Source organism: Nannobrachium achirus (genome assembly GCF_963921795.1).
Source record: "Nannobrachium achirus genome assembly, chromosome: 3".
Lineage (NCBI taxonomy): Eukaryota > Metazoa > Chordata > Actinopteri > Myctophiformes > Myctophidae > Nannobrachium > Nannobrachium achirus.
Genome location: NC_137812.1, coordinates 11,174,940 through 11,202,633, shown reverse-complemented (window position 1 = coordinate 11,202,633; position 27,694 = coordinate 11,174,940). Strand labels below are relative to the sequence as shown.

Genomic DNA, 27,694 nt, shown 5'->3' with positions numbered 1-27,694 from the left:
TCTCCTTTCTCCTGTGGCTACAGGCAGATATCACCCCCTCGTTTTTAGGCGAATTAAGCGAATATTATACGCATATTCGCGTCGCTTTTTGGTGTGTATGGAAAAAGGCGAATCGCGAATACTTCGCCTTTTAGGTTCGCTTATTCACGTCGCTTTCGCTAATTCGCCAGTGTGGACAGAGCTTTATGATGCAAAATAAATTAACTAGCAATGGCGGAAATTAAAATGGCTGCCATGGCCACCAGGGGGCGTTTTTGCGATGGCTCCATATCTGAAAATGTTCAGGGCCCCAAACTGTTCAAGTGTACCAAGTTTCATAATTTTATAAATAAGTGAAAAAGAATTGGACAAAACCACATGACTACCTCACAACATCACTGAATTGACTATTAAGTATTCACCTGAACATGTTATGATGTTATTCATGATATCAATGGAATCCTTGACCATCAAAACATAGGTGTAGACGTCACATATTCTGTATTATCTTGTTCGGTTCAGGAGTTATGATGAAAAATACATTCAATGGTAATGGCGGAAATTAAAATGGCCACCATGGCCACCAGGGGGCGTTTTTACGATGGCTCCATATCTGAAAATGTTCAGGGGCCCAAACTGTACAAGTGTACCAAATTTCACGCTTTTATGAAAAAGTGAACGATTCACCTAAAATCTGACCTCAATCCTCCGTACTTTATAAGTGACACGTCACACACACAAAAAAGCTATACTCAAGCATAACTTAGCAAACAGTGCCAAACAAAAGAGTGCACATAACAGTCACTGCTAGTCAATGCAGTCATGCAACACAAGTATCGCACCGCCATATCAACACTGCAATAATACACAGTACAACCAACACAACCCAATAGTGCAGGGCCTGAAAAAAAGTGACCAAAGTCAGTGCAAATAAGTCAAGAATATATATACAGTATATTTTTTTCCTTTTAAAGCAATAATGGGAGCCACAGCAAGACGCCACAGCAACCCTCTCAGGGAAAAGTACGTTAGAGGTCAGAGTCAGTACCACTTTAGTTCCAGTAGTGCAAGGTAACAGTTGTCCTAGGTAATCCAATTAGGCCTAATCAAGCGACCATCATGAGTCTCGTTGTATTGCTTGAGAGTGACCGGCACAAAGGACTTTCCAAGTCTTTCGCACCTCCGGCCTGGGTAGCGGAAACGGTTGTTTCCTCTCATACTCCAGTAACCAAAGATCTCAGGGTAGAGGGGATGGGAGGAGTTCTCCAAAATGGCGACAAGCTTCCTAGCTGTACGCACCCTGGCTATTTCCTCCACCCCCTGTAAGGAGGACCCAACGACAGAGCCTGCCTTCCTCACCAGTCTGTTGAGGTTGGCAGTGTCACCCGCTCTGTTGTTGCCCCCCCAGCAAGATATTCCAAAAAAGAGAACACTAGCCATAACTGACTGGTAGAACATCTGAAGCATCTTGTTGCACACTCCAAACGATCTCAGTCTTCTCAGGAGGAACAGCCTGCTCTTCCCCTGGCTGAGGATCGCCTCAGCGTTGTCAGACCAGTCCAAAGAGCTGTTCAGGTGCATTCCAAGGAATTTGTAGTTGTCCACAAACTCCACTACCTCTCCGTTTATGGTGCTGGGAACACGATTAGTCGTATGAAAGTCCACAACCATCTCCTTGGTCTTGCTAGCATTAATCCGGAGATGGTTGGCCTCGCTCCACTGCACAAAGTCCTTCACCACACCATCATGCTCAGACGTGTTTTCACCGGAGATCTGGCTGACCACCACGGTATCATCTGAGAACTTCTGTAGATGACAGGTCTTGGAGTTGAAGCGGAAATCAGAAGTGTAGAGAGTGAACAGGAAAGGAGAGAGTACAGTACCCTGCGGTGCACCCGTATTGCTCGCCAGCACATCAGATCTACAGTTCTGCAGCCTCACGTACTGCGGTCTGCCGGAGAGGTAGTCCGTAATCCATGTAACCAGGCCCCTTTCCACCCCCATCAGCGCAAGCTTCTCCGCAAGCAGAAGAGGCTGGATAGTGTTGAAGGCGCTGGAGAAGTCAAAAAACATGATTCTGACTGTGCAGCCCAGATCTTCGAGGTGGGTGAGGGCCTTGTTGAGCATGTAGGTGATGGCGTCGTCGACCCCGATGTTGGCCTGATAAGCAAACTGAAGGGGGTCCAGATGTTCACTAACTTTTGGTCTCAGATGGTTCAGTACCAGCCGCTCAAAGACCTTCATGACCTGTGAGGTCAAAGCAACTGGTCTGTAGTCATTTAAGACAGAGGGACGGGTCTTCTTAGGCACCGGGACGATGCAGGAGGACTTCCATAGCTGTGGCACCCTCCTCGTCCTCAGGGAGAGATTGAAGAGATGTGTGAAGGGGACTGCAAGCTGCTCTGCACAGGCCTTAAGCACCCGAGAGTTGATCTTGTCAGGTCCCGCAGCTTTCCTGGTGTTGGTCTGGGCGAGTAGGCGCCTCACTTGTTCAATGGTGAGGGTCAGAGGAGAGGGAGGAGGAGAGGGAGGAACAGGGTGGCTACTGAGGTCACCATGTCTCCTGCCAGCGGATGACCCCGCATCAGCAGCATCAAACCGGTTGAAAAAAAGGTTAATCTCGTTTGCCAGCTCACCTGTGCCTGACACAGCTGAGTTAGCAGAGCCGTACCCTGTGATCTTTCTGAAACCCCCCCACACCTGTCTAGTGTTGTTCTCCTGCAGACAGTTCTCCAGCTTAGCTTTGTAGCACACCTTAGCCTGAGCTGTGACTACTTTCAGTTCGCCCATCACCTCCCTCACCCCTCTAGATCCCCAGCCAGGAACAAATCCCTTTTCCTCTTAAGGAGGTCAATGATTTCCTTTGTCATCCATGGTTTATTGTTAGAGAAACAGCGGACCTTCTTATTAGGAACACATGCATTCTCACAAAAAACGATGTAGTCAGTGATGACTTGACAAAGGCTATCAACATCCTCTCCATGCTCACTGAAAAATGAGTCCCAATATGTCATCCGACGCTGTACTGCCGCTTGGCGGACAGTACACAGTCAGTAGGACAGCAGATGTGAATTCCCTTGGAAGGTAGAAAGGCCTCAGAACAAGCGCCAGGAGTTCAATATCTGCGTTACAAATCTGTTTTTTCACTGTAGCGTTTCCTTCCGAACACCATTCCTTGTTGATATAAACAATGACTGTAGTCACTGCTTCTTTTTGTTTTGCACAGTAAATGTCATCTCCTCTGCCATTGTTGCCCTTTGTATGTGTGTGTGTGTGTGTGTGTGTGTGTGTGTGTGTGTGTGTGTGTGAGAGAGAGAGATAACAAAATAACAGAAAACATAACAATCATACAACACATTAATAAAATTCACTTGCAATCTATAATCGTTCAGCTGCGCACATCCGCCGTGAGAAAGAGCGCCTAAGACACACCAAGTCAATGGAACAGCCTGTGGCTACAGGTAGCTATGCGTGTTAGCCTATTAACCCGCAAGGCATTGTATCTATGACCAAAGTAAAAAAAACATACTGGGAACAGCAAAATTGGTGTGCAGAATCTTTTCTCTTTTTATTGTTGATAACCTTGAGTCTAGCACCCAGCCTATATGGCTCTGGATGTGCATAGCCTTTATGGCTGTTTTTCAGCTTATGTTTTCATTGTATCTATGACACACATTTTAATTACTGCCTCAATACAAATATCACATTGTCAGTCATATAGTATATATCATTAACTGTAGTTCACAACATACATACTATTTTCACTTCTCAGCTCAGCTACGTGAGGACATGTGCCAGACAATGACACCGCTGCTCATTGGAAATGGCTCAACCTATAGGTAACTAGGCTACGCATCTTTTCCTGAGAGAGGGCGAGATCATTTAGCGACCTACAACCGGGTCGCAACGTGGTCGGTAGTTTTCAGCGACCGGGTCGCTAAATCGACCGACTGGGACGCTAAATCGACTGACTGGGACGCTAAAACCACCGACCGGGACGCTAAAACCACCGACCGGGACGCTAAAACCACCGACCGGGTCGCTAAATCGACCGACCGGGACGCTAAAACCACCGACTGGGACGCTAAAACCACCGACCGGGTCGCTAAATCCACCGACCGGGACGCTAAATCCACCGACAGGGACACTAATCCACCGACCGGGAAGGTAAATCCACCGACCGGTGGTCGCTTCCACCGACCACCGGGCTACTAACCCTAACCCTAACCCTAACCCTAACCCTAAACCTAACCTCAGTAACCTTACCTCAGTAGGCTAACCTGCCGACGCAACCTCCCGACCGGGTCGCTAAATCACCGACCGCGCCGCTAAATCACCGACCGCGCCACTAAAGCGAGCGACCGGGTCGCTAAATCGACCGACTGGGGCGCAAAATCTTCTGACCGGGTCACTAGATGTACCAACCGGGTCGCTAAATCTACCGACCTAAAACTGCAGGCAGGTCGGTAGCTTTAGCGACCGGGTCGGTCGATTTAGCGGCGCGGTCGGTGATTTAGCGACCCGGTCGCTCGATTTAGCGACCCGGTCGGTCGATTTAGCGACCCGGTCGCTGAAAACTACCGACCACGTTGCGACCCGGTTGTAGGCGCTAAATGATCTCGCTCTTACTGCTTTTCCTCTTCCTCTACCCGGTAACACATTGTACAACTACAATAACATTTTCCATGACTACATTAATGTCACAATAACATTACCACATTAACTCTCTTCCATAGATGACATGTGTACAGTTCATCACTATTTCTAACAACAGAATATTTACATTGCAAAACTACCTTCTCTTCTCAGCTCAGCATCATGATGCCAGCCACCAGACAAGATCACGCACCCGCACACTTGAAACGCCTCTGGTCACAGGTAACTAACTACTCTAATCTTTTCCCATTAATCCTTTAATGCATTGGATCTACTACAATTACATTGTCATTGCCTGCGTCACTGTAACAATAGCATTCTTAAATACACTTTGTTCCACAGATGACATATCTACAGTTTACCATTAATTCTAATAATACAATATTCTCATTTCATACTACCTTCTCAGCTCAGCACCATGACACCAGCCACCAGACAAGGACACGCACAGGCTCATTGGAAACCTCTCTGGCTCCAGGTAACTACTCATCATTCAAATGTACCCTATAAATCATTGTAGCGACTCACTACATGAACACAAACAAAAATTTCATATAATGCAAACATTTGACGGCATTGCAAACTCCCAACATGACTCCATTAATAACTTATGCATGATCTCCCATTATGCATGATCTCCCATCTAACTTTGCAGAACGACAACCACGGAAGACCAGAAAAAAACAAACACTTCCGAAAAGCCTGGACACCTCCACAACAACTTACAAATACATCCATTTCATTATACCTTTCAAATACCTAAGATGGACTCTGTCTGCTTTTATTGCCATGCTGCCATGTTCCCCTGGGAGACATCAAAAGTGGTTTGTGGTATTACATCCTTCAGTGCCTGTTGCAGTTATGGCACAATCAGACTCAAACCATTCATGGACCCCCCTCCTGCAATAACATCTCTGTTGGAGAGAACATCTGCACAGTCAAAGCAATTCTTTGACAACATCAGACAGTACAATGGCTTGGTTTCTATGGCTTCTAGGAATGTATCTGGCACAATAATGCGCTTCAAAGGACGAGGAACAAGGCCATTCAAAATGAGTGGCCAGATGTACCACCTCACTCCCTCAGCCCTCTTTCCTGACGGCACAAACCAACCCAAATTCTCTCAAATCTTTGTCTATGACTAAGACAATGAAATTAAGAACCGCTTGCTCTGGCAAAGGGAGATGGACTTATTAGGGAAGACACCTTGACCTTGATTCAGGATGCCCTTAATACAGTTAATCCTTTAGTAAGGTCCTTTACCTCAACCCTCAACCCAAGTAGTGACTTCAGGATTGTATTCAAGGCCAAAGGCTCACAAGGGGCACGGAAAAAACACCTTAACCCTGATGTCACCAATGTGGTCATTGTCACACCAGGGGAACAGACACAGCCGAGAGATGTTGTCCTCTATAGAACTACAGCTGATGCACCTAATCACAGACAAACTACAACAATCAGTGAACTCCATCCTATGTACGATCCAACCGCCTACCCTTAATCTTGCCACATGGAGATGCTGCGATAATGAAATTGAGAGAGTTATTGCAAAAACTGGCATTCCAACCACAACTCTCTTCATGCATTCTTCAGATTCCATATGCATCAGAGAACCAACTCCTTTAATACTCTACTTAGGTCAGGGAAACTTGCTCAAGAGTATTTCTGTGATCAGTACAGCAAGATAGAAGGCAGACGGATGACCTATTACAGGAGTAAGGAACTGCAAGACAAACTCAGGGTCCATCAGTATTCAGGTCTGGTGGATGTCCTGGCTACTCAGCAAACCCAGGCAGGACAGACTGAGACAGCCAGGATTGGTCAACGCATCATTCTTCCAGCTACCCACACTGGTAGCCCCAGATTCCTCTACAAGCACTTTCTTGAAGCCCTTGCCATAGCAGCCAAATACAAGAACTTTGACCTCTTCCTCACAATGACTGCAAACCAATCGAGTGATGGTGTGCTGCAAAACCTCTTTCCAGGAAAGCATCCCTTTGACAGACCAGACATTGTCAACAAAGTCTTCAAAAAGAGTTTGGATGAGCTCCTCAAGGACATTAAGCTGGGTGTCTTTGGGAAGATGAAGGCAAGAGTACACACCATTGAGGGACAGTTGAGAGGGCTGAAACATACCCACATCCTGCTACTCCTGCATGAGACCTTGACTGTTGATGACATCGATCACATTATTAGGGCAGACATACCCAACCCAGAGACGGAGCCAGAGCTGTATGACCTGGTGAAACGATTAATGCTGCATGGACCCTGTGGAACAGCCAACCCTAAAAGCCCCTGCACGGTCAATGGTATCTGTACCAAGAATTTCCCTAAAGCCTACTGTAACGAAACTCGCCTACCTCACGATGGTCATGGCTACCCAGAGTACAAAAGACCCATCAGCGGTCACACTGCTGACAAAGGAAAAGGCTTTATCTATGACTGCAGAAATGTCGTGCCTTACAACCCCATGCCCCTTCTCAAGTTCAAAAGCCACATCAATGTTGAATTTGTCGGCTCCTTCCAAACCATAAAGTACCTCTTCAAGTACATTCATAAGGGAGCTGATGTTGGCACTGTCACCATTGAAGATAAGGATGAAATCTCCAGATTCATCAATGCCAGAACAATTGATGCTTATGAACCACACTGGAGAACAATGGAGTACAAAATCCAGGACCGAATCCCTTCTGTCTTCAATCTCGCAATTCACACAGAAGGCCAGCAAAATATCACCTTCAGAGAAGGCTTCCTGTAGGGATTCTACAGGAAGCCCTAACAGCAGCCAAACCCACTACATTGCTTGCCACCTTCCAGCTAAACATCAGTGACCCCGAAGCAAGGCAGTATCTTTACATGGAGATCCCAGAACACTACACTTGGGATGCCAACAACCACACATGGAACAAAAGAATTTGCCCAGCCAAAGACAAAAAGATTCCAAGGACAATAGGAAGAGTGTCCAATATATCCGTGCTCCAGGGAGAGAGATTCTACTTGAAACTGCTCCTCGCTCATATCAGGGGACCACAGAGCTATGACGACCTTAAGTTCTATGAAGGCAACAACTATTAAACTTTCAAAGACACCGCTCGAGCCATGGGCTTGCTGGAGGAAGATGAAGAATGGATCACTGCCATGAATGAGGTCTCAAGCTATGCATCCTCAAGGAAAGTCAGAGAAACCTTTGCCATCATCCTCAACTACTGTCACCCATCAGAGCCCATAAACCTCTTTGACACATTCTTTGAACAGCTCAGTGATGACTTTGTCCATGCAGAAGCCACTGCACAGAAGTGCCCTAGAGATGTAGTAGACAAGCCATTCATATACAATCAGGTGCTGCTTGCAATGGATGAGGAGCTGTCACAAATGGGAAGTCGTCTATCCAACTACAAGGACATGCCACAGCCAACCCCACTAACAGAACAGGAAAAGCTGACAAATCTTCAGATCAGAAAAATTCAACAACACAGAGCAAGAACACATTGTACAGTTACTTAGTCCTAAACTAAATATGGAACAGATGTCACTGTGCGAGGCTGTCTATCAGGCAGTTTATGCACCAAAAGAAGACACCATTGCAAGACAATTCATTCTTAACTCCCCTGCAGGATATGGCAAAACCTTTACATTTAAGGTCATTGCAGCTAAGATTAGAGCAGAGAATGGTATTGTGCTGTGTGTTGGTAGCACAGGTTTGGCTGCTCAGATCCTTGAGGGTGGTAGGACAGCACATTCAATATTTAAGATCCCAATCCCAATCTTTGAAGACTCTGTCTGTGCCATAAAAGCTGAGTCCTCCCTGGCTAAGCTCATCAAAGAGAGTAGCGTTATCATCTGGGATGAGATCTTCAGCGTTAACCGCTTCAACATAGAGTGCGTGGAAAGAACTCTGAGGGACCTGTTGAACTCAGACCAACCGTGGGGTGGAAAAACTGTCCTGCTAGGTGGAGACCCTCGGCAGACACTCCCTGTAATCAAGAAATCAAGCAGAGCCCAGATTGTTGGAGCATGCATCCAAATGTCTCCACTCTATCCTCTCATGAAGGAACACAAGCTAAACAACAACCTGAGGACGGACACAGAGGAGAGGGAGTTCTCTAACTACCTCCTACAATTAGGGGAAGACAAAATCCCACATGGGGATACTGACATTCAGGTCCACATTCCACCACAGCACTTGGTTAAGGATATGAACACTCTCATTTCATTCACCTTTCCTGACCTGCAAAATGGATGTGTCGACAAAGACAACCTTCTCAAAGGCACTATATACACTCCATTGAACAAGGACATCCTAGAAATCAACGACAGGTGCTTGGCTGACTTCCCTGGAGAAGAGAAAGTTTACTTCTCAGCAGACTCAATTAAGGAGGACAACTACAAGAATTCTCTGCCCATGGAATTCATCAATTCACTGACACCCTCAGGAATGCCTGACCATAACCTGAAGCTCAAACTAGGAGCACCCATCATGCTGCTGAGAAACTTGCAAGCAGGTCACGATGATGGACAAAGTCATTGAGTGTGAGATCTCAGTAGGAACTAACAAAGGTGAAAGAATCTTCCTCCCAAGGATCCCTCTCTATAACAGAGGTGATGAGTTTCCCTTCACCTTTATCAGACGTCAATTCCCTGTCAGGTTAGCTTTCTCAGTTACCATCAATAAAGGTCAAGGCGAAGAGAATGACAGAGTTGGCATCTACTTACCTAAACCTGTCTTCGCTCATGGCCAACTGTACACAGTAGGGATGCGAATCTCGACCACTGAGGCGATACGATACGCATCACGATACACTACCAGCGATACGATATAATTGCGATACATTGAAATCTTGCCGATACGATACATCACGATTCACCCCTGACCCCGATACGATGCGATATGATTCACGATACTTTGCGATACACCCCTGGTCCTTACGATGCGATACGATTCACGATTCGGTGCGATTCAACACAATGCAAAGGATTTATATTAAAGCCCATGTAAATTCCCCCCCAAAAAGATTACTAAAAATGCATTACATTTAATTTCCAAACAATTTATTGTTTCACTGTAGTAGGCTCTGTCTAACAATCCAACTTAATGAAATATGGGAGAACACTCCTTGCTGGCTGGTAGAATTGTTTGATTAATACTATATCATTATATCATTATTATATATCATTACATCCTCAACAGGTGGTCAGGGACCCCTAGGGTCCTCAGAGTTATGTGAGGCGGCCAGATATTAATAGTTAGTTTTTACAGTAACCAATTGAACCCTAGCAAGTAGCAACCCTATAGGGGAACATTAGCCAATACATTAACACTTATTGAGGGTTTAAAAGATAATAATTCATGGATTATAATGAATATCATAAATCCATCATATTAATAGAAAAGATAATGTGTGAACAAATAAACACAACATAGTAATGTATTAATGTCACTGATGATATAGTGCTGTCTAACAAGTCTCTGACAAGCTTTAATCTGCAACAGTTTTATAGCCTACAGTAGTCCAAAATAGCCTACAGTGGGGGTCCCTGCTTGATCTCTCTCTTCTCAGTTAAGGATCCTTGACCTGTATTATTATTATATTGTATGAATATAATCTAGGATTTTGCCATTTCTAGCCAAAATGTTTTAAAACATGGATATTTGAGTCACAACGCGTTGCGTTGTGAGCTTGTAGGTCTGCTATTTAGGTGCGTGCGCGACACCGTCGAGCTGCCAAGTAGCCTATAAATCAGGCTCCAGCCTCTCTTTGCAGAGGGAACAGCAGCAGCAGAAGAGTGTGCTGCCTGCAGCTACAGTAACAAGTTGTGAAACAGTGTCAAATACTTTGTTTTAATCGCTAGCTGCAGTATCGTTGATGTAGTTCATACGTGTGTGTAGTTAAAGCGTGGAAGCTTCTGCTTTGTTTAAATCAATTCCGTCGCAGACTCGACAAGAAGAACAAACGGGTGTGGAATGTGGATCATAATATCACGCAGCGTGCTCCAGTCCAGTGACACAACAACGGATCACATCAGCGAACATTGGACAGGGATGTTATAAAGCTAAACGTGGTACTAATCTTGCATGTTTAACCAGTGGGCTCACGAGTGCTGTCTGTCTGTATCTGCATTCGGTCGGGTCGGGTGTTCACTGCGCTCCGCTGAGCAGCTCAGTCTCAGTGCTGCTGTAGAAGACGCATGTCTGTAGAGTCGCTACAAGTGCTTTTTGGGGGGAGGGCTGATGGGGCATTCAATGCGCCTCGGAAACTCTATTATGCAAAAACCGATCCAACCGTGGAGTGTACCGATCCAGACACTCACGATACGATACATCACGATTCCAGCAGTCAATTGTACCGATCCACCCTGAATGAACCGATTCACTCGTGTCGCGCACCTTTGTTTCGCGATTGCGATCCGTACCGGTATATCTCCGCATCCCTAGTACACAGCTTTCTCTAGGGGAAAGAGAGCCTGCGCTGTCAAAGTTTTAATTGTGGATAATGATGAGGGAACAACTGACAACATTGTATACACTGAACTCCTACCCTTAAGTGCTGTTCGGGTCATTTTGACCCGTTTTACATTTTCATTTGGAAAAAAAAGGTAGAAGTTTAAATTGTTTCCACCTGAAACTCACTGGCCTTAAAGATTCTTCTGAGATGAACATGTAAAAAAAATATTTTTGCACTACACCCATGCTACACCCCCCTCATATTTTTTGAACCTTAAGTGCTGTTCGGGTCATTTTGACCCGGAAGCACAGATGCACAGAAATACACAGTATTATGCCAAAACAGAGACACACAGTCACCCCCACTTGTCACCCCCACTTCTAACACCCCCCTTCCGAAGCCCCATTCCGAACCCTCCCCCCCCTTTCCGCACCCCCCCCCCCTCCCCACACTTAACCCCTGATGCACAGAAATGCAAGGAATCATGTACAAACACAGATACACAATCACCCCCTAACCCCTTCCACCCCTACAACCCCCCTCACCTCGCCCTTACCCCCTCCCCTCCAAACCCCCCAACCCAACCCCCACCCCCCCACCTCCCTCCCACAACCCCCCCGCCACCCCAGATGCACAGAAATAAAAGAAAGCATGTATACTAACACAGACACACAGTCACCTCCTTCCCCCCCTCCCCCCTCCTATCGCCCTCACCCCCCCCACACCCTTCACCCCCTCTCCTCCTCACCCCTCCCCTCCTCACCCCTCACCCCTCCCCTCCTCACCCCTCACCCCTCACTTATCTGAAGTTTTCCTTGTGACTGTACTGTATCTTAGGGGAAATTTTACATTATTTTACATAAACACAAGGTGCTGTAAAGTAACACTGTATTTCGGGGGTGCTGTGGATGAAAATGTTGTAAACAGGGGTGCCCTGAGACCAAAGTGTTTGAAAACCTCTGTCCTAGTGTATACGTTCAAGTGTATATTCATATGTGACGTTCATGTGTGTTCACATGTGTGTTCAGCTCTATGTGAGAATGATGTCCTGTTGAACCACAAGTATTCAATTAATGGGCATGTTGTTCATAAAAATATTGTCTGATTTTCATTTTGTCCTATAAGCATGAGCAATATTGCCCAGTATTAAATAAAGTCGTTTTTTTACATGAATTTCAGCTAAATCATTAAAAACGCCTAGCTCTTTCAGTGTTTAATGTGATATAGCAAAGCAAGAATGCAAACATTTACCATATATATCATATGAATTGTTTGGTATTGAGTCAAAGTCAATGTATCATGATGATTTGCTAAGTTAAAATTTATATTAGTGTTGTTTTTTTTAAACCAAATATCCCCCGGGTCAAAATGACCCGAACAGAACGAAGGTGTAGTGAATCTGAACAGAACTTAAGGGTTAATTATGCATAAGTCATACTTAACATACTTAATTCTTTTTTTGGGACAATAACACAACATTACCTTCTCAAAACCCGCTCACAAGCTTTGTATAATTCTTTTGTTATTTTTTATGTTGCACACATTCGTCAAACCATAGTATGTAATTTTGCCCTGTGTTTACATAACTAACCAAATATAAATTTGTGTTTGCATTTTTTTGTTTTGGTAGTTGGTACACTGCTAAACTTTTAATTAGTTAATTAATTATTGAAGATATTTCTGTACTTCTTTGAAGTCACTATCCCCCTACAACATTACATTCCACAACTGTTCATGTTCATACTCGATACTCTTTTATACCCTGTCATTTCACGTCACTCACTACTATTACACCTTCTCTTTGATCCTCAAATAAAATTGCATACGCCAAAATATGCTGTGTGTTCTCTACAGATACAGAAATATCCACGTTTGACCATATTACACAGATCATCAATGCAACATAGCTGTGAGGGCCGCAACGCGCCCCGAACTCTAGGAGTGAACTTCTAGTATTTACAATTAACATGTAGGCATTTAGCAGACACTATGATGCACGATCATAAAATTATTGACGATATCCGATATTTGCAGAGTCATAAATAAAATAATTTACATCAATATTGGAAACGTTATCGACAGATATGACCCTGCAAATATCAACATTTTATATTTTTATTCATAATGTTTCCAAATTGTAAAGCTTCAGAATAAACACTGAATCTTCAGCCTTCGTCATCACAAAGGGCTTTTTCAGCTTCACATTTAATAAATGATCGGTTAAAACGATCAATTATTTTGATATCTGTTTGATATCTAGTGCTCATCCAGCGCGACTTACAGTAAGTGTGTGTGTGTGTGTGTGTGTGTGTGTGTGTGTGTGTGTGTGTGTGTGTGTGTGTGTGTGTGTGTGTGTGTGTGTGTTTGTGTGTGTTCCTTCCAGCTGTCTGTCTACTACACTCTCATACCACATCCATACTGAATGTTTACTGGAGGCCACACCCAGCGTGTTCACATCAACCAATCTTTCATTCCATTTGTAAGAACAGATGTTGTAAACTGCAGTGATGTTAATAGGTTTTTAATGTAATGAGTCCCCGGGACCCACGAAGGGTCTTTCGGATGAGTCCCAGGGATATTTTATGGGTCCCACAAAAATTCAACGCGTCATGTCATTTTTGACAAAGTGCAGCATTTAACTTGAATTGGTTATTATGTTCATGTTACGTAGAAATGTGTCTGAAAGAAATGAACCACAATTCCAAATCTTACAATTTTAATACTTCCAAATAGTCATGTGACGGTTTGATTTTTTTTTATACCGAACCGGTAATATCGGATGTTGACCACTTGGGGGCGCAGATAGAAGCTTTTACCGAGTCTTCATAATCAACAGCCACCTGTTATTTTATATACATCGATAATATATGGATCTTCTCAGTGAGATGTCTCCTGTTTGTACTGTTACTGCTTCTATGGAATGGGGGAAATGCTCTCTGGCGTGCTTGTGTTTGCTCTGCTGTACAGAGAACCAGTGGACTGGGTCAAAAACAGTGGATTGGGTTGCTTGTAGATCGGCTACTTTTGTTTTGAACAGTTGATCCTAGAGGGACGTGCCGCCCCTCTATGGATGCGGGAGGGCAAGGCACAGGCGGCCGCGGTGGTCCGCTGCCCCGGCGGACCACCAAATGGACGGCGCTGCCACGAAAACGCTATAATCAATCAAACAGTTAGGCAGCCTAGGCTACATACATACTGTCTCAGATAGCATACATGCTAGGCTAGCTTGCTTCCTCTGTGTTGTAGTTGAGCCAATAAAGGTTATTTGACCATGTTCACCACGACGTTAATCGTCGCTATTGTTGTAAAGACGCAATGAAGACCTGTGTGGCTTCTAACACGTTGTCCAATGTCCACCACCACATCTATAAACAATAGCGCGTGTACTGTATATCCAGTTGTTATTGAATGAAGGGGAAAGGAGGCGGGTCGCTGTCTGAGCAGTGAGCTGCAGTGTAGAGACGTGACGTCACGTTTCTGCGCCGTGCTACACGTTCTGTGGGGGAACCCTTTTTGGTGTATCACCTAACACGCTGTGCCACTATGGTCAGAGAGCGGCCCGGTGCTACGCTAAAACTCAGGCACCCATTGAATTCTGTGACCATGCAGTGGCGCACAAAATGGCGTCGTGGATTCAAAACACAGACTGTCGTTAGTTTTATCGTCTGTTTTAAGACTTTCTACGCGGATTTCATTTGTGTTAACGTAGGGTAAAGTAGCATGCCTTCACCCATGAACAATGGTGGCGTCTGTGGACTTTTTAAAATATTTATTTTTTTCGCGACGTGATAAATTATTTTAACGTGGACTCCAATGGAGGCAATGCGTCCGTGGGACCCCAGAACAATGACGTGAATGCGTCTCTAGGCAACGTGAATGCGTCAGAGACGCGTGACGCGCACGTAATGACGTCACTGAAACTGACTCACCAGATGTGTTTGATCCTTGGAGTCACAGCTGGGTACAGGAGATGATCTCTGCTCAGGAACCCTGGGAGAAAGATGATGATGATGATGATGATGATGATGATGATGATAATGATGAAGTATATTTAATGTATTAGGATTACGGTTAACGTTTATAATATCTCATGACAGTGTTCTATTGGTGATTTAGTCCCTCTTGTTACAAACCCATTTCCTGTCACCAGGGGTGTAAAACAAACTCTGGGCCCTGGGTACAAGGATTCACTGCTGGCCCCATAGGGGGAGGGGTTTAACCCATTTAGACTGGGAACACATTATTACACGTTATTTTGTGCTTTAATAATGAAAAATAGCAGATATACAAGCTCACAGCACGGCACCGAGTGCCGCGCTGCAAGCTTGTAGATCTGCTATTTTTGAAAAATCATGAAAATGTGTGCAAGCCTTTGAATATTTCAAATTTTTCAACGTTTTTTTTTTTTTTTTTTTTTTTTAACCCTTATGTTTTTATGTCAGTGGTGCTCAAACCTTTTCATATGAAGGACCCCCAAAATTAAATGTATTTGGCCACGGACCCCCATCTCAATATATTTAGTTCTAGGGACCCCCCAGAAGCAAAATTTGAGTTACAAAGTAAAAAAAAAAATACATAATATTCAACTATTTGCACACATTTTCACAGCTTTTCAAAAATAGCAGATCTACAACCTCGCAGCATGGCACTAGGTATATCTGCTATTTTTCAATAGCTAAAGTATAAAATAATTAAGGCCCTCCACCTTGGGCCCTAGTAACTCAGTCCCCCCCCCTTCAGGGGTTTCTGGAAATCTGACCTGGACCTATCACTCTCCATGGAGTAACAGCAGCTTGGTACAGGAGACTTTGTTCTCTGACCACGAACCCTGGTAGAAAGAGGGGATGAAGATTATAGGATTACGGTTACCATTTACTATTGTACCTCATGAACTCTGCTCAATAGAGTTTGATACTGACTAAATATGTGTTGTTTTCTGTCTGTTTTTCACTCTGACCTCTGGTCAGTAGAGTGGTGTCCATCTTTGAAGTTAAGAGGTATTCCCATGGACCAGTCACTCTTCATGGAGACACAGCTGGGTGCAGGAGATGGTCTCTGCTCCCTGCTAGAAAGAGATGATTAAGACTATTTAGTTTATTATTGTTAGGAATCGTTGGTTATTTATCACAGGATGTGTACAGTGTAAAACCGGGTTACACAGATATAATAACATCGTACAGTCCACAGAATCATTTATCTTAGATGTCAGAGGAGGAGAAGGCTGCATGCATTTTTTGTGTATAAATATTTTAGCCACTATTTTAGCCTCTATCAGCCACTATATTATTGTGCTGGGTGTTTCCTTGCATAAAGACACATCCAGAGATGGGCAGTATTTGAAATACATGTATTTGAAATACGTATTTCAAATACTTTGTTGTATTTTGTAATTTGTATTTGGCTGGGATGGAAAAAATTGGATGTAATTTGTATCAAAATACTTTCAGGTCTAGTATTTTCTGTATTTGAAATACAAAATACTTTTTAATGTAATTTTATTCTCAAATGGACGCATTTTAAACATTGACAAAGGTTTAAACTGTAGGGGGAAAGATTTGGTGGTTTGTGTGTGTGTGTGTGTGTGTGTGTGTGTGTGTGTGTGTGTGTGTGTGTGTGTGTGTGTGTGTGTGTGTGTGTGTGTGTGTGTGTGTGTGTGTTGACTTTGATTTGCTTCAAATGTAACGTGCATTATGATTACAGTTTCGAATTACTTGCGCACAAGTACTGTGTTCATCTGCGTATGTATGTATCTAGGTTGGTAGGTAGTTAGGTAGCTGTGTGTGTTTAAGCACGTAGCACAATCAGGGACCAGCATTTCTGGCAATGTCATCATTAACAGCCAATGAGGGACCAGCATTCCTGGTGATGTCAGTGGTGGTATCACTGGCATCGCCAGTGGTGATGCCAGTGTTGAGCGCATCTCATGGCGCGCTCTGCTGGCGCACAAGCAGGCCATACATGGCCCTTGTGCACAAGGCGCAAGTTGGCACCTCGACAGAGTGCAGTTTTAGTTATTATTATAAGGCTGGCAGAGCGGTTTTGCACTCTATGAAGTAATGGCGCAGAGGCATCTGTGCATGCAGTCTCATGCCATAGTGCCTTTAGAAGATAACGGTAAAGTGGGTTCCAGACGATACACGGTCACCGGCTCCTAGTAATTCATTTTCAATGAGAGGCGGGCGGCTATTTTTGCCGCGCAGCAAAATTTTGAGATGATAATCCCTGCGAGTGTGCTCCTTTGTGCATGCGTACATGCATGGGCAGTGAGAGATGGATTGTGTTAATCTTTGTGAAATACCGTGTGGTGTTTACTCACTGAGCGAGTGTTTGTGTCTCACCGCGCTGCGGTAACCGCTGGCCCAAGCGCAGCGGTAGCGGTGACCGCGTATCATGTGGAAGACAAACACCATAGTATGGTCAATTTAAGTGCCTTCCACACGATACGCGGTCACCGCTATGGCTGCCGCTTGGGTCAGCGGTTACCGCACTGTGGTGAGACACAGTATTTCACAAAGATGAACACAATCCATCTCTTGCCGCCCGCATATGCATGCACAAATGAGCACGCTCGCGGGGATTTCACGGGACCGTGCCCGCTCGCCTCGCCGCCCTAAAACTTCTCTGCACGGCCAAAATAGCCGCCCGCCTCCCATTGAAAATGAATTACTAGGAGGCGGTGACCGCGTATCGTCTGGAAGGCACTTTATTCTTCGAAATTCTGACATGCAATTAATTTTATACTTGGCAGTCAATCTATAAAATTACTAATCATTGCATCAAATTTTATAAAAAGTATTTATGTATTTTCAAAATACAAAATACGTATTTGAATCTTAAATACATTTCTCTGGCCTGTATTTATATTTTGTATTTTGATACATTTTTTTGACCCAGTATTTGTATTTTGTATCAAAATACTTTTCAATGTATTTTCGCCCATCTCTCACACATCCCTCTGACTGTATTTTGGTTTGACTGACATTCATCCTGGGACGTTTCTGTCTGTTGGGGCGGGCGGGTAACCATAGTCTGCACCAACCTGCCAAGGGTCCAGTCGGACTCCTGGTTGCAAGATTTAAGGAGTTGATCCAAGGACCTGCCTTTCCTCAGGGAGTCACTGCTGGATGATCTGTCCTGATGGACCGACCTTCATCACAACAGAGACACTCAACTAAATTACATATTCAAATGTGCATGCATTTAGAAATAACACAAAACATGAAAGTTACAAAAGTACAAATTACAAAGTTCATTTTGAGAAGAAATCCTCCAAAAATATCAATTCACTATATTTGAAATTGGGATTATAGTGGTTCATTCATGTAGTTTTCCCTTCTTGTAAATCCAGTGGAGTAATAAATAGGCTACAATATTTGTCTTTGAAGTGTAGTGGAGTGAAAGACATGAATCTCCAAAAATACAAATACTCAAGTAGAGTACAGGATTTAAAGTAGGCTACAGTACGTGAGTATTCCTACCGTAGGAGACGGGGTTGAATAAATTAGAAGGCGCGGCTTGTGATTGGCTGGAGCGGAGGTCTGGAGCGCTCGGCTGTGGTCACTTGGACTGCGCGGGCGTTTAACGTGGGCTTGCCCGGGCATAAATATAACGATTGCATTCACCACGGCAAGGTCCGCTGGCCTTCGCGCCGCTTGCAATGTCGTGGACAATAACTGTGACATCTAACCATAAAACGAGCGCTCCTTCAAACACCGTCTCCTACGTTTGGAATAATAGCCTACAGTACTCAAGTAAATGCCTCTATCAGTCACTATATTATTGTGCTTGGTGTTTCCATGCATAAAGACACATCCCTCTGACTGTATTTTGGTTTGATTCCACTGTTTATGATGACATTCATCCTGGGACGTTTCTGTCTGTTGGGGCGGGCAAGTAACCAACCTCATTAAGCATTTAGCATGGTAAAAGGGTGGTTTACCAGGTTATTAACCACTGCCAACAATCTTCCAAAAATATCAATTCATCCATCCATCCATCCATCTTCAACCGCTTATCCGGAATCGGGTCGCGGGGGTAACAGTTCCAACTGAGACTTCCAGATTTCCTTATCCTGAGCAACTTCCTAAACTCCCTCAGGGAGTATACCGAGGCGTTCCCAAGCCAGTTTGGAGATATAATCCTTCCATCTGGTCTTTGGTTTGCCACGGGGTCTCCTCCCAGTGGGACGTGCATAGAGGACCTTCCTAGGAAGGCGCTCGGGGGGCATCCGTACTAGATGCCCGAACCACCTAAGTTGACTCCTTTCCAAGTGTAGGAGCAGCGGTTCTACTATTTGAAATTGGCAGTGTTGTACCCGAACGTGTTCAATGAACGATCGTTCATGAACACGTTCATATTTTGGGGCGAACGTGAACTGAAACTTTGTTTCCGCTTCATGAACGTGATTGTCGAACGCGTTCATTCTGACGTCCATGAACGGCGCTCTTCAGCCTGTTCATGCGGCGGTCCGCGGTCATCTGTTCTCTCGTCTTTCTTTTCATTCACATGCTCCAATAGCACCCAGCTGCAGGCTTGCAGACGTCACGAACGTTGATATGTGAGCAGTGCTGTCTGCAGCTGGGTGCTTCTCTTCACATGAAGCTCTGTGAATCTCCTCCTCATTACGTCTCGCAAATAAAGCCTGACTATACTTCGTCGAATGACGAGTGTTGCATGTCGAAAATAGCTGATCTGCAAGCTCACAGCGCGTCGCATCCACGACAACGTGAGCTTGTAGATCAGCTATTTTAGCCAACACGGAAACATGCAGATGCACGCGACGTTTAGAAACTTCTGCCTTCACAATAAGGGTGCAGGAAGACTGGGCACTGGGCATCTAAATATTGTGGGCACTTCAATGTTAAGTTGGATGAAAGGATTGCTGTGTGTGGTTCTATATGGGCTGTGTCAATACATTTGACAAATAATAGCTTTCAGCAACGTCTAAACAAAAATACATTTGAATAGCCAAAAGTATAGAAATATTATCGTAAAAAAAAGAACTAAAAATAACAAAGTTCATTTTGGGGAACCATACACTTTAGTTCAAAATGTAGAATTATGAACTATGAAATGAACTAGTTCATTTTAGAAGTTTTGAACTTGAAGTTCTGTACTAGTTCATGTTGAAAGTGAACTTTCCCAACACTGGAAATGGGGCTTAGTGGCACATATATTACTGTGCATAATAATACCAACATAGTTAGTGACAAAAAAAAGAAACCTTGATTCAGTTTTACCCTCTGACCTCAGGTCAGTAGAGTGGTGTCCATCTTTGAAGTTAAGAGGAAGACCCATGGACCAGTCACTCTTCAGGGAGATACAGCTGGGTGCAGGAGAAATAGATGATGAAGGATATATTTACTTTATTAGGATTACGGTTACCATTTATAATTTATATCAAACATCATGATCTCTGCCAGTGCTCATTAATTGTTTGATAACACCTAAATAATGTGTTGTTTTCGGCTTGTTTAACAATCTGACCTCAGGTCAGTAGAGTGGTGTCCATCTTTGAAGTTAAGAGGTATTCCCATGGACCAGTCACTCTTCATGGAGTAATAGCAGCTTGATGCAGGAGACTTTGATCTCCTGGTAGAATAAAGAGATGATGAAGACTGTTATTTATAGGATTATGGTTATTGTTTACATATTGTACCTCATGAACTCTGCTCAATAGAGTCGTTTTCTGTCTGTTTTTCACTCTGACCTCTGGTCAGTAGAGTGGTGTCCATCTTTGAAGTTAAGAGGTATTCCCATGGACCAGTCACTCTTCATGGAGACACAGCTGGGTGCAGGAGATGGTTTCTGCTCCCTGCTAGAAAGAGATGATGAAGAATATTTAGTATATTAGTGTTAGGAATCGTTTGTTATTTATCACAGGATGTGTACGGTGTAAAACGGGGTTACACAGATATAATAACATCGTACAGTACACAGAATCATTTATCTTAGATGTCAGAGGAGGAGAAGGCTGCATTTTTTGTGTATTTTAACCTCTATGTTAGCCTCTATCAGCCACTATATTGTGCTGGGTGTTTCCTTGCATAAAGACACATCCCTCTGACTGTATTTTGGTTTGATTCCTGACTGACATTCATCCTGGGACGTTTCTGTCTGTTGGGGCGGGCGGGTAACCATAGTCTGCACCAACCTGCCAAGGGTCCAGTCGGACTCCTGGTTGCAAGATTTAAGGAGTTGATCCAAGGACCTGCCTTTCCTCAGGGAGTCACTGCTGGATGATCTGTCCTGATGGACCGACCTTCATCACAACAGAGACACTCAACTAAATGACATATTCAAATGTGCATGCATTTAGAAACAACACAAAACATGAAAGTTACAAAAGTACAAATTACAAAGTTCATTTTGAGAAGAAATCCTCCAAACATATCAATTCACTATATTTGAAATTGGGATTATAGTGGTTCATTCATAATGTAGTTTTCCCTTCTTGGAAATGCAGTGGAGTAATAAGTAGCCTACAAAATTGTCTTTGTCTTTGAAATGTAGTGGAGTGAAAAACATGAATATCCAAAAATACAAATACTCAAGTAAAGTACAGGAAATAAAGTACAGTACTCAAGTAAATGTACCTTTACTGTCCAAGTATATTACAGTACCTCTCATGTTGTTTACAGGCCACACCCCCTTCCTCTCTCTCCACAGACTCACTCATGGTAGAGCAGAGGCCTACACACGCACGCCCGCGCACGCTCTCTCTCTCTCACACACACACACACACACACACACACACACACACACACACACACACACACACACACACACACACACACATTCATTTCAATCAGTGAACATGCAAATAAGGGTGTATCTTATTAAAACAAAATATAACACAATGCAATGCAGTAAACATGCTTTGAACTGTAGCTACTCTAAGTAACAGCTACTATCACTTGATAATGACCGCTGAGCGAGATGTTATCCTGCTTATTATCAGGGTAAACTCAATAAAATTAATAATTTGAATCAAAACTAAAAACAAAACAAAGTATTTCCTTGTTTACAGACAGCTGAAAGTGTTCCACAAGTGTTGCACTGGGCGCCCCCCCCCCCCCCCCCCTCAGCGCAACACAGTCGCATTGGAAAACAAGGAAGTGCTGATTAGATAGAATCCATTTTCTGATACTGCGTCGTCTTCTATACCTCACCCTGATTTCAGCTCTTGACCAATCAGAATCAACCAAGCCGGGTAATAAACTACCGGTACTACAATAAAAACATCATGTAACTTTAAGATACACCTGATCAAAGCTTCTCCCAGACAGTCTGGTGCTAAACAGAAGCTCACGGTACAACCTAATGTCACATATATGGATTCAAAATGGCTGACAAGATATACCTTCTGCGGCTACGCCCAAGATTGTCTAAAATGGTTGAATTAGACAACCATCCTACTAGTTTAACCATGCTTAACTAAAGTAAAACATTGTCCAATGTTGTACAAATCTCATTAAAATACACAAGTTCATAATGACATTACCAGTTGAAGTTATATTTTCACGCCAGTCCGCCCGTCTGCGTCCGTCCGTCGGTGTGTCTTTCGGTGTGAACAGTAGGAAACACTGCTTCTTTAAACAACCTTTAAGTTATGTCAGGCTGCTATAAATCTAGATCTAAATGACTTAAGGTCCTTTTATAGTTCCGTCTGCTTGATGTTGTGTAGGTTTTGGGTGAGAGAGTGCGTACGGAAACGCTCTTCCTGCTCACTTCACAGAGCTCAGTTATGAGTTACGTTGACATGCAGACTTCCTCTACGTCAGGGTTAGGCAACCTCAGGCACGGGTGCCAACAATGGCACAGGGGAGGAGGGTGATCACTGGCACACTGGCAGAAGTGTGAGAGAGAGGATTTATATTTTAAAATCAAATATTGTTTTAAACGTGGTCAATTAAATTAAGTCACCTAATTTGCAACAGATTACATCCTGTATTATAATTCTACATTCATTAAAATTCTGAACTTTGACTGGGGAGGGAATCTGGAGGTGAGTCTAATTATTGTTATAACATTGTTATAACAATGTCCTGACAATCAAAATGAATTTTGATGGCGTGTCATTAAAATATATGTTGACATGGCACAGTCACTATCTAGAAAATAAAAACATGGCACTTCCTTTCAAAAAGGTTGCTGACCCCTGCTCTACGTTATGTACGTGCCGACCCGCTCTCCACTCCAATTCTGAGAAGCACCCAGCTGCGGACTCGCAGACCGCGTGAGGAGGCGTTTGTGTGAGCGGGAACTGAAACTGAGGACCGGAAGGTTTTTTTTTTTTTTACTTTTTTGCTCATGTGCAGAGGAGAGGAGAGGAGAGGAGAGGAGAGGAGAGGAGAGCATTTAGCCAAAATATGTAGAACCACAGAATTTCTTGAACCAACATGATGTTTGGTAATACGTGGAAACAGTCTGGACTGGTTCTGTAATGTTCCTCACTACTGCCCCTACGGTTGACAACGGTGGCCGTGGCCCGTGGGTACTTCTTTTTTTTCTCTCTTAATTTTTATCCTACGATTTTGCAACCCATTTTCACCCAGTGCCAATTGCCTATGTAATCCTGGGCTCTGCTCTCCCTCTGCCGCGCCTGGGGAGACAACGGACTGACCTCATGCTTCCTTCAATGCATGAGTAGTCCAAGTTTCTTTTCACCTGACAGGGGGGATTTCCCCGGGATGGACGTAGCACGTGGAAGGAACACGTTATTCCAACCAGTTCCTTTCCCCTCCATCAAGCGCCCCGGCTGGCCAGGGGGAGGCATTATTAGATAGAATCCATTTTCTGATACTGCGTCGTCAATATTTCTCGCTTAGAATGTTTTCAAAAACATTCTTGAGAGCAACGTTTAGTTGTAAATGACGCTGTGTGTTTGTTTACATGGCTGACATATTGGATACGGCACTAAATCCACACAGCACAGTCTGCTCTGAGCCTTTAATTAGGCAGATGTCTGTTATAGAGCGGAGCGGTCATTATTCTCCTATAACTCACCCTGATTTCAGCTCTTGACCAATCAGAATCAAGCATTCAACCAAGCTGGGTAATAAACTACTGGTAATACAATAAAGACATCATGTAACTTTAAGATACACCTGATCAAAGCTTCTCCCAGACAGTCTGGTGCTGCTAAACAGAAGCTCATGGTACAACCTAATGTCACATATATGGATTCAAAATGGCTGACAAGATATACCTTCTACGGCTACACCCAAGTAGGAAACCATAGATTGGCTAAAATGGTTGAATTAGACAACCATCCTACTAGTTTAACCATGCTTAACTAAAGTAAAACATTGTCCAATGTTGTACAAATCTCATTAAAATACACAAAATCATAATGACATAACCAGTTGAAGTTATATTTTCACTCCTGTCCACCCGTCTGTGTCCGTCCGTCCGTATGTCTTTCCAACAGTAAGAAACACTGCTTCTTTAAACGACCTTTAACTTCTGTCAGGCTGCTATAAATCTAGATCTAAATGACTTAAAGACCGTTTATAGTTCTGTATGCTGGATGTTGAGTAGGTTTAGGGTGAGAGAGTTCGTACGGAAACGGTCTTCCTGCTCACTTCACAGAGCTCTTATTGCTGCTTGCTCTCAGACCGTAAACCTTCAACCTGCTCACTTCAAAGAGCTCAGCAAATGTGTCGACATGCAGACTTCCTCTACGTCAGGGCTAGGCAACCTTAGGCTTGGGTGCCAACAATGGCACAGAGGAGGAGGGTGATCACTGGCACACTGGCAGAAGTGTGAGAGAGAGGAATTATATTTTAAAATCAAATATTGTTTTAAACGTGGTCAATTAAATTAAGTCACCTAATTTGCAACAGATTACATCCTGCATCCTGCACATAATTCTACATTGATTAAAATTCTGAACTTTGACTGGGGAGGGAATCTGGAGGTGAATCTAATGATTGTTATAACATGTCCTGACAATCAAAATGAATTTTGATGTTGTGTCATTAAAATGTATGTTGACATGGCACAGTCACTATCTAGAAAATAAAAACATTCCTTTCAAAAAGGTTGCTGACCCGCTCTCCGCTCCAATTCTGAGAAGCACCCACCCAGCTGCGGACTCGCAGACCGCGTGAGGAGGCGTTGATATGTGAGCACTGATGTGTGAGCGGGAGCTGAAACTTAAGACCGGAAGTTTTTTTTTTTTTAACTTTTTTGCTCATGTGCAGGGGAGAGGAGGGGAGGGGAGCGGAGGAGAGGAGAGGGACTATACGTGTGTGTGTGTGTGTGTGTGTGCGCGTGCGCGCGTGCGTGTGTGTGTGTGTGTGTGTGTGTTTAAAAACATGCACTTCCGGTTATTTAATGTTATTTATTTATTTATCCACCATAATCATGCAAATGACCATTGATACAGTCAGTTTTAATATTGAGAGAAAACGTTTAATAATAATATAATAATAACTTGAATTTATATAGCGCCTTTCAAAAACCCAAGGCGCTTAACAAAACAGAAACAATCACATTATTGTCCAAAAGCCAGAGTAAATAAGTGTCTCTTCAATGCGGACTTGAAAGAGTCCAATGTTGGCAGCTGGCGAATCACCAAGGGGAGGGAGTTCCAGAGGGTTGGGGCTGCCACACTGAAGGCTCTGTCTCCGAGGGTCCGCTTGTTGCTGGGAGGGACGGTGAGGAGCCCCCGGTCAGCAGATCTTAGGTTCCGGGGAGTAGTCCTCAAGGAGGTCTTGTTTTGTTTTAATATAGAAAAAACACGCTCTTCCGGTCACAGCCCGTCCTCACCTGGTCCTCACATATCAACGCTCACATATCAGCAACGTCCTCACAGCCCGTCCTCACACAGCTGCGCTCACATATCAACGCTCACAAGGTCTGAGAGTCCGCAGCTGGGTACTAATGGCAATTCTGCTCCCGTTGGGGCCACATTTGTTAAAGGAGCGAGAAACCCCGCCTCTAATTTGTTTTATGGGATTTCAGAACATGAAAAGAAATCTGAAATGTAGGCGTGGTTATCTGCCGTTGTGGGGGAGGGGGCGGAGTATTGCGTCTTCTATCAGAGAGAGACTGACCGAAGCTGTCAGCAGTGGGCAGTTGTTGCTTTTCCATTTCGGATTTTTTTTTTAAAACCAGTCATTGGAGGTGTAAAAAGTATAAAGATTCGGCAACTCCAGGTTATATAACTAATTTAAATGTGCAGGTATTTTACAAACAAGCTGTCTGAGCTTTTATCCATGGACAAACTTTCTCCAGCTATGGACCACGGAACCAGTGAAGAATGGACGCTAGGCTATCGTTATAGCTATTTGCTGTGTAGTGTGTGCAAAATTGAACCATATCACTGCTCCCTATCACAAGTGACTCATTGATATAATATATATTTATAGAAAAAGTGATTTTGTGTTTCATATCCCTTTAACAAAAGCTCTATGGAGGTGGTTCTGCATACACATGTACTGTAAACCGAAGCATTTAGCCAAAATATAGAAACACAGACTCTTGAACCAACGTGATGTTTGGTAATACGTGGGAACTGGGAACAGTCTGGACTGGTTCTGTAATGTTCCTCACTACTGCCCCTACAGTTGACAACAGTGGCTACGGACACATCTTGTACGTTCAGTTGGGAGCTGTACGGTAGCCTCCGTGTACGGACCTTAATCATACAGACAATTACGGACTGGGAGAAAGAACGTACATCAACCGGACCAAACGGAATAAATCGCTCTCCCCCTCAGTTTGTAGTGTATTCCTGCGGTCCTTATGTACTACTATGCATGGTTCTTTAATTGTGAGTCAAGTGACATATTAATCACTTGACTCACCTGACTCCCACTACTTTAATGCACTCTATGTTGATGTTAGCCAACCTGCCTGTCACACCTATCAGTCTTGTACACAGGTACATCTTGTGTACAGGTACATCTTGTGTACAGGTACATAAGAGTAAAACTTATTTTGTTTTGGCTTCCTTCAGGCAATGCAGCAGTAGGCCTATGTATTATAACAATAATAGTCTAGTGTGCACAGGGTGGTTTCTTTTCGCCACCTGTTTTTTCTTAATCCTTGAAGGGTATATTTTAAGATTCTGCCAAATACCAAGCTGACATATGTTCTCACAGGGTTAATTTTTTATGATTTCTTGCACCTACCCATTCACTTACTATACAGGGAAAAAAAGACACACCAAAAAAAATATCTTTAAGTATCATGTGAGGGGTCTATCTATAGGGTTTTTCATGATTCTGAATCCATTTGTGTAGCATGAAAAATATTCCTTGGGCTAAAAACAGACCCACAAGACTATGGTATTGTGATGAAAAGTGAAAAGAGTCATCCCTTTTCTTACTCTTGTGGGGTCCATTTTTAGCCCAAGGAATATTTTCCGTGCAAAACAAATGCCTCTTTTGTCTTGTCCACGTTGAGAGATTGGTTGTTCTCCTGGAGTCCTGGTGTAACAGGAGTCATTTAATGTTTCTTTTATTTTAATGACGTTCATCAAAATATAGCCAATTGACACTGTTTAAACACATGTACTGCTGCCCTAGATATTGCATTCCATGCTGTGTTCTCTACACTACATTGTCTGAACAACAGCGCCCTCCCCTGGTGGAAGATAAACTCAT

At 43.7% G+C, this 27,694-nt stretch overlaps 1 protein-coding gene across 3 annotated transcripts in view; it reads right to left on the bottom strand.

Moving 5' to 3' along the window:
- LOC308281263 (uncharacterized protein) overlaps positions 1–24,548 on the bottom strand; it is a 33,646-nt gene extending 9,098 nt beyond the window's left edge. Inside the window, exons 1-10 of one of the 3 annotated variants that reach the window (XM_080721401.1) lie at positions 24,443–24,548; positions 21,701–21,770; positions 21,232–21,339; positions 20,788–20,895; positions 20,565–20,669; positions 20,302–20,403; positions 18,118–18,225; positions 16,036–16,143; positions 15,838–15,906; positions 15,008–15,068 (exon numbers count right to left, since the gene is read on the bottom strand). In XM_080721401.1, coding sequence (XP_080577527.1) covers positions 15,008–15,068; positions 15,838–15,906; positions 16,036–16,143; positions 18,118–18,225; positions 20,302–20,403; positions 20,565–20,669; positions 20,788–20,895; positions 21,232–21,339; positions 21,701–21,756 — 825 coding nt within the window. In that variant the 5' untranslated portion in view covers positions 21,757–21,770; positions 24,443–24,548. Of the gene's footprint in view, positions 1–15,007; positions 15,069–15,837; positions 15,907–16,035; positions 16,144–18,117; positions 18,226–20,301; positions 20,404–20,564; positions 20,670–20,787; positions 20,896–21,231; positions 21,340–21,700; positions 21,801–24,442 lie in introns of those variants that run through there. The other 2 variants (XM_080721400.1, XM_080721402.1) reach the window with 2 other exon arrangements.
- Positions 24,549–27,694: the final 3,146 nt, after the last annotated feature.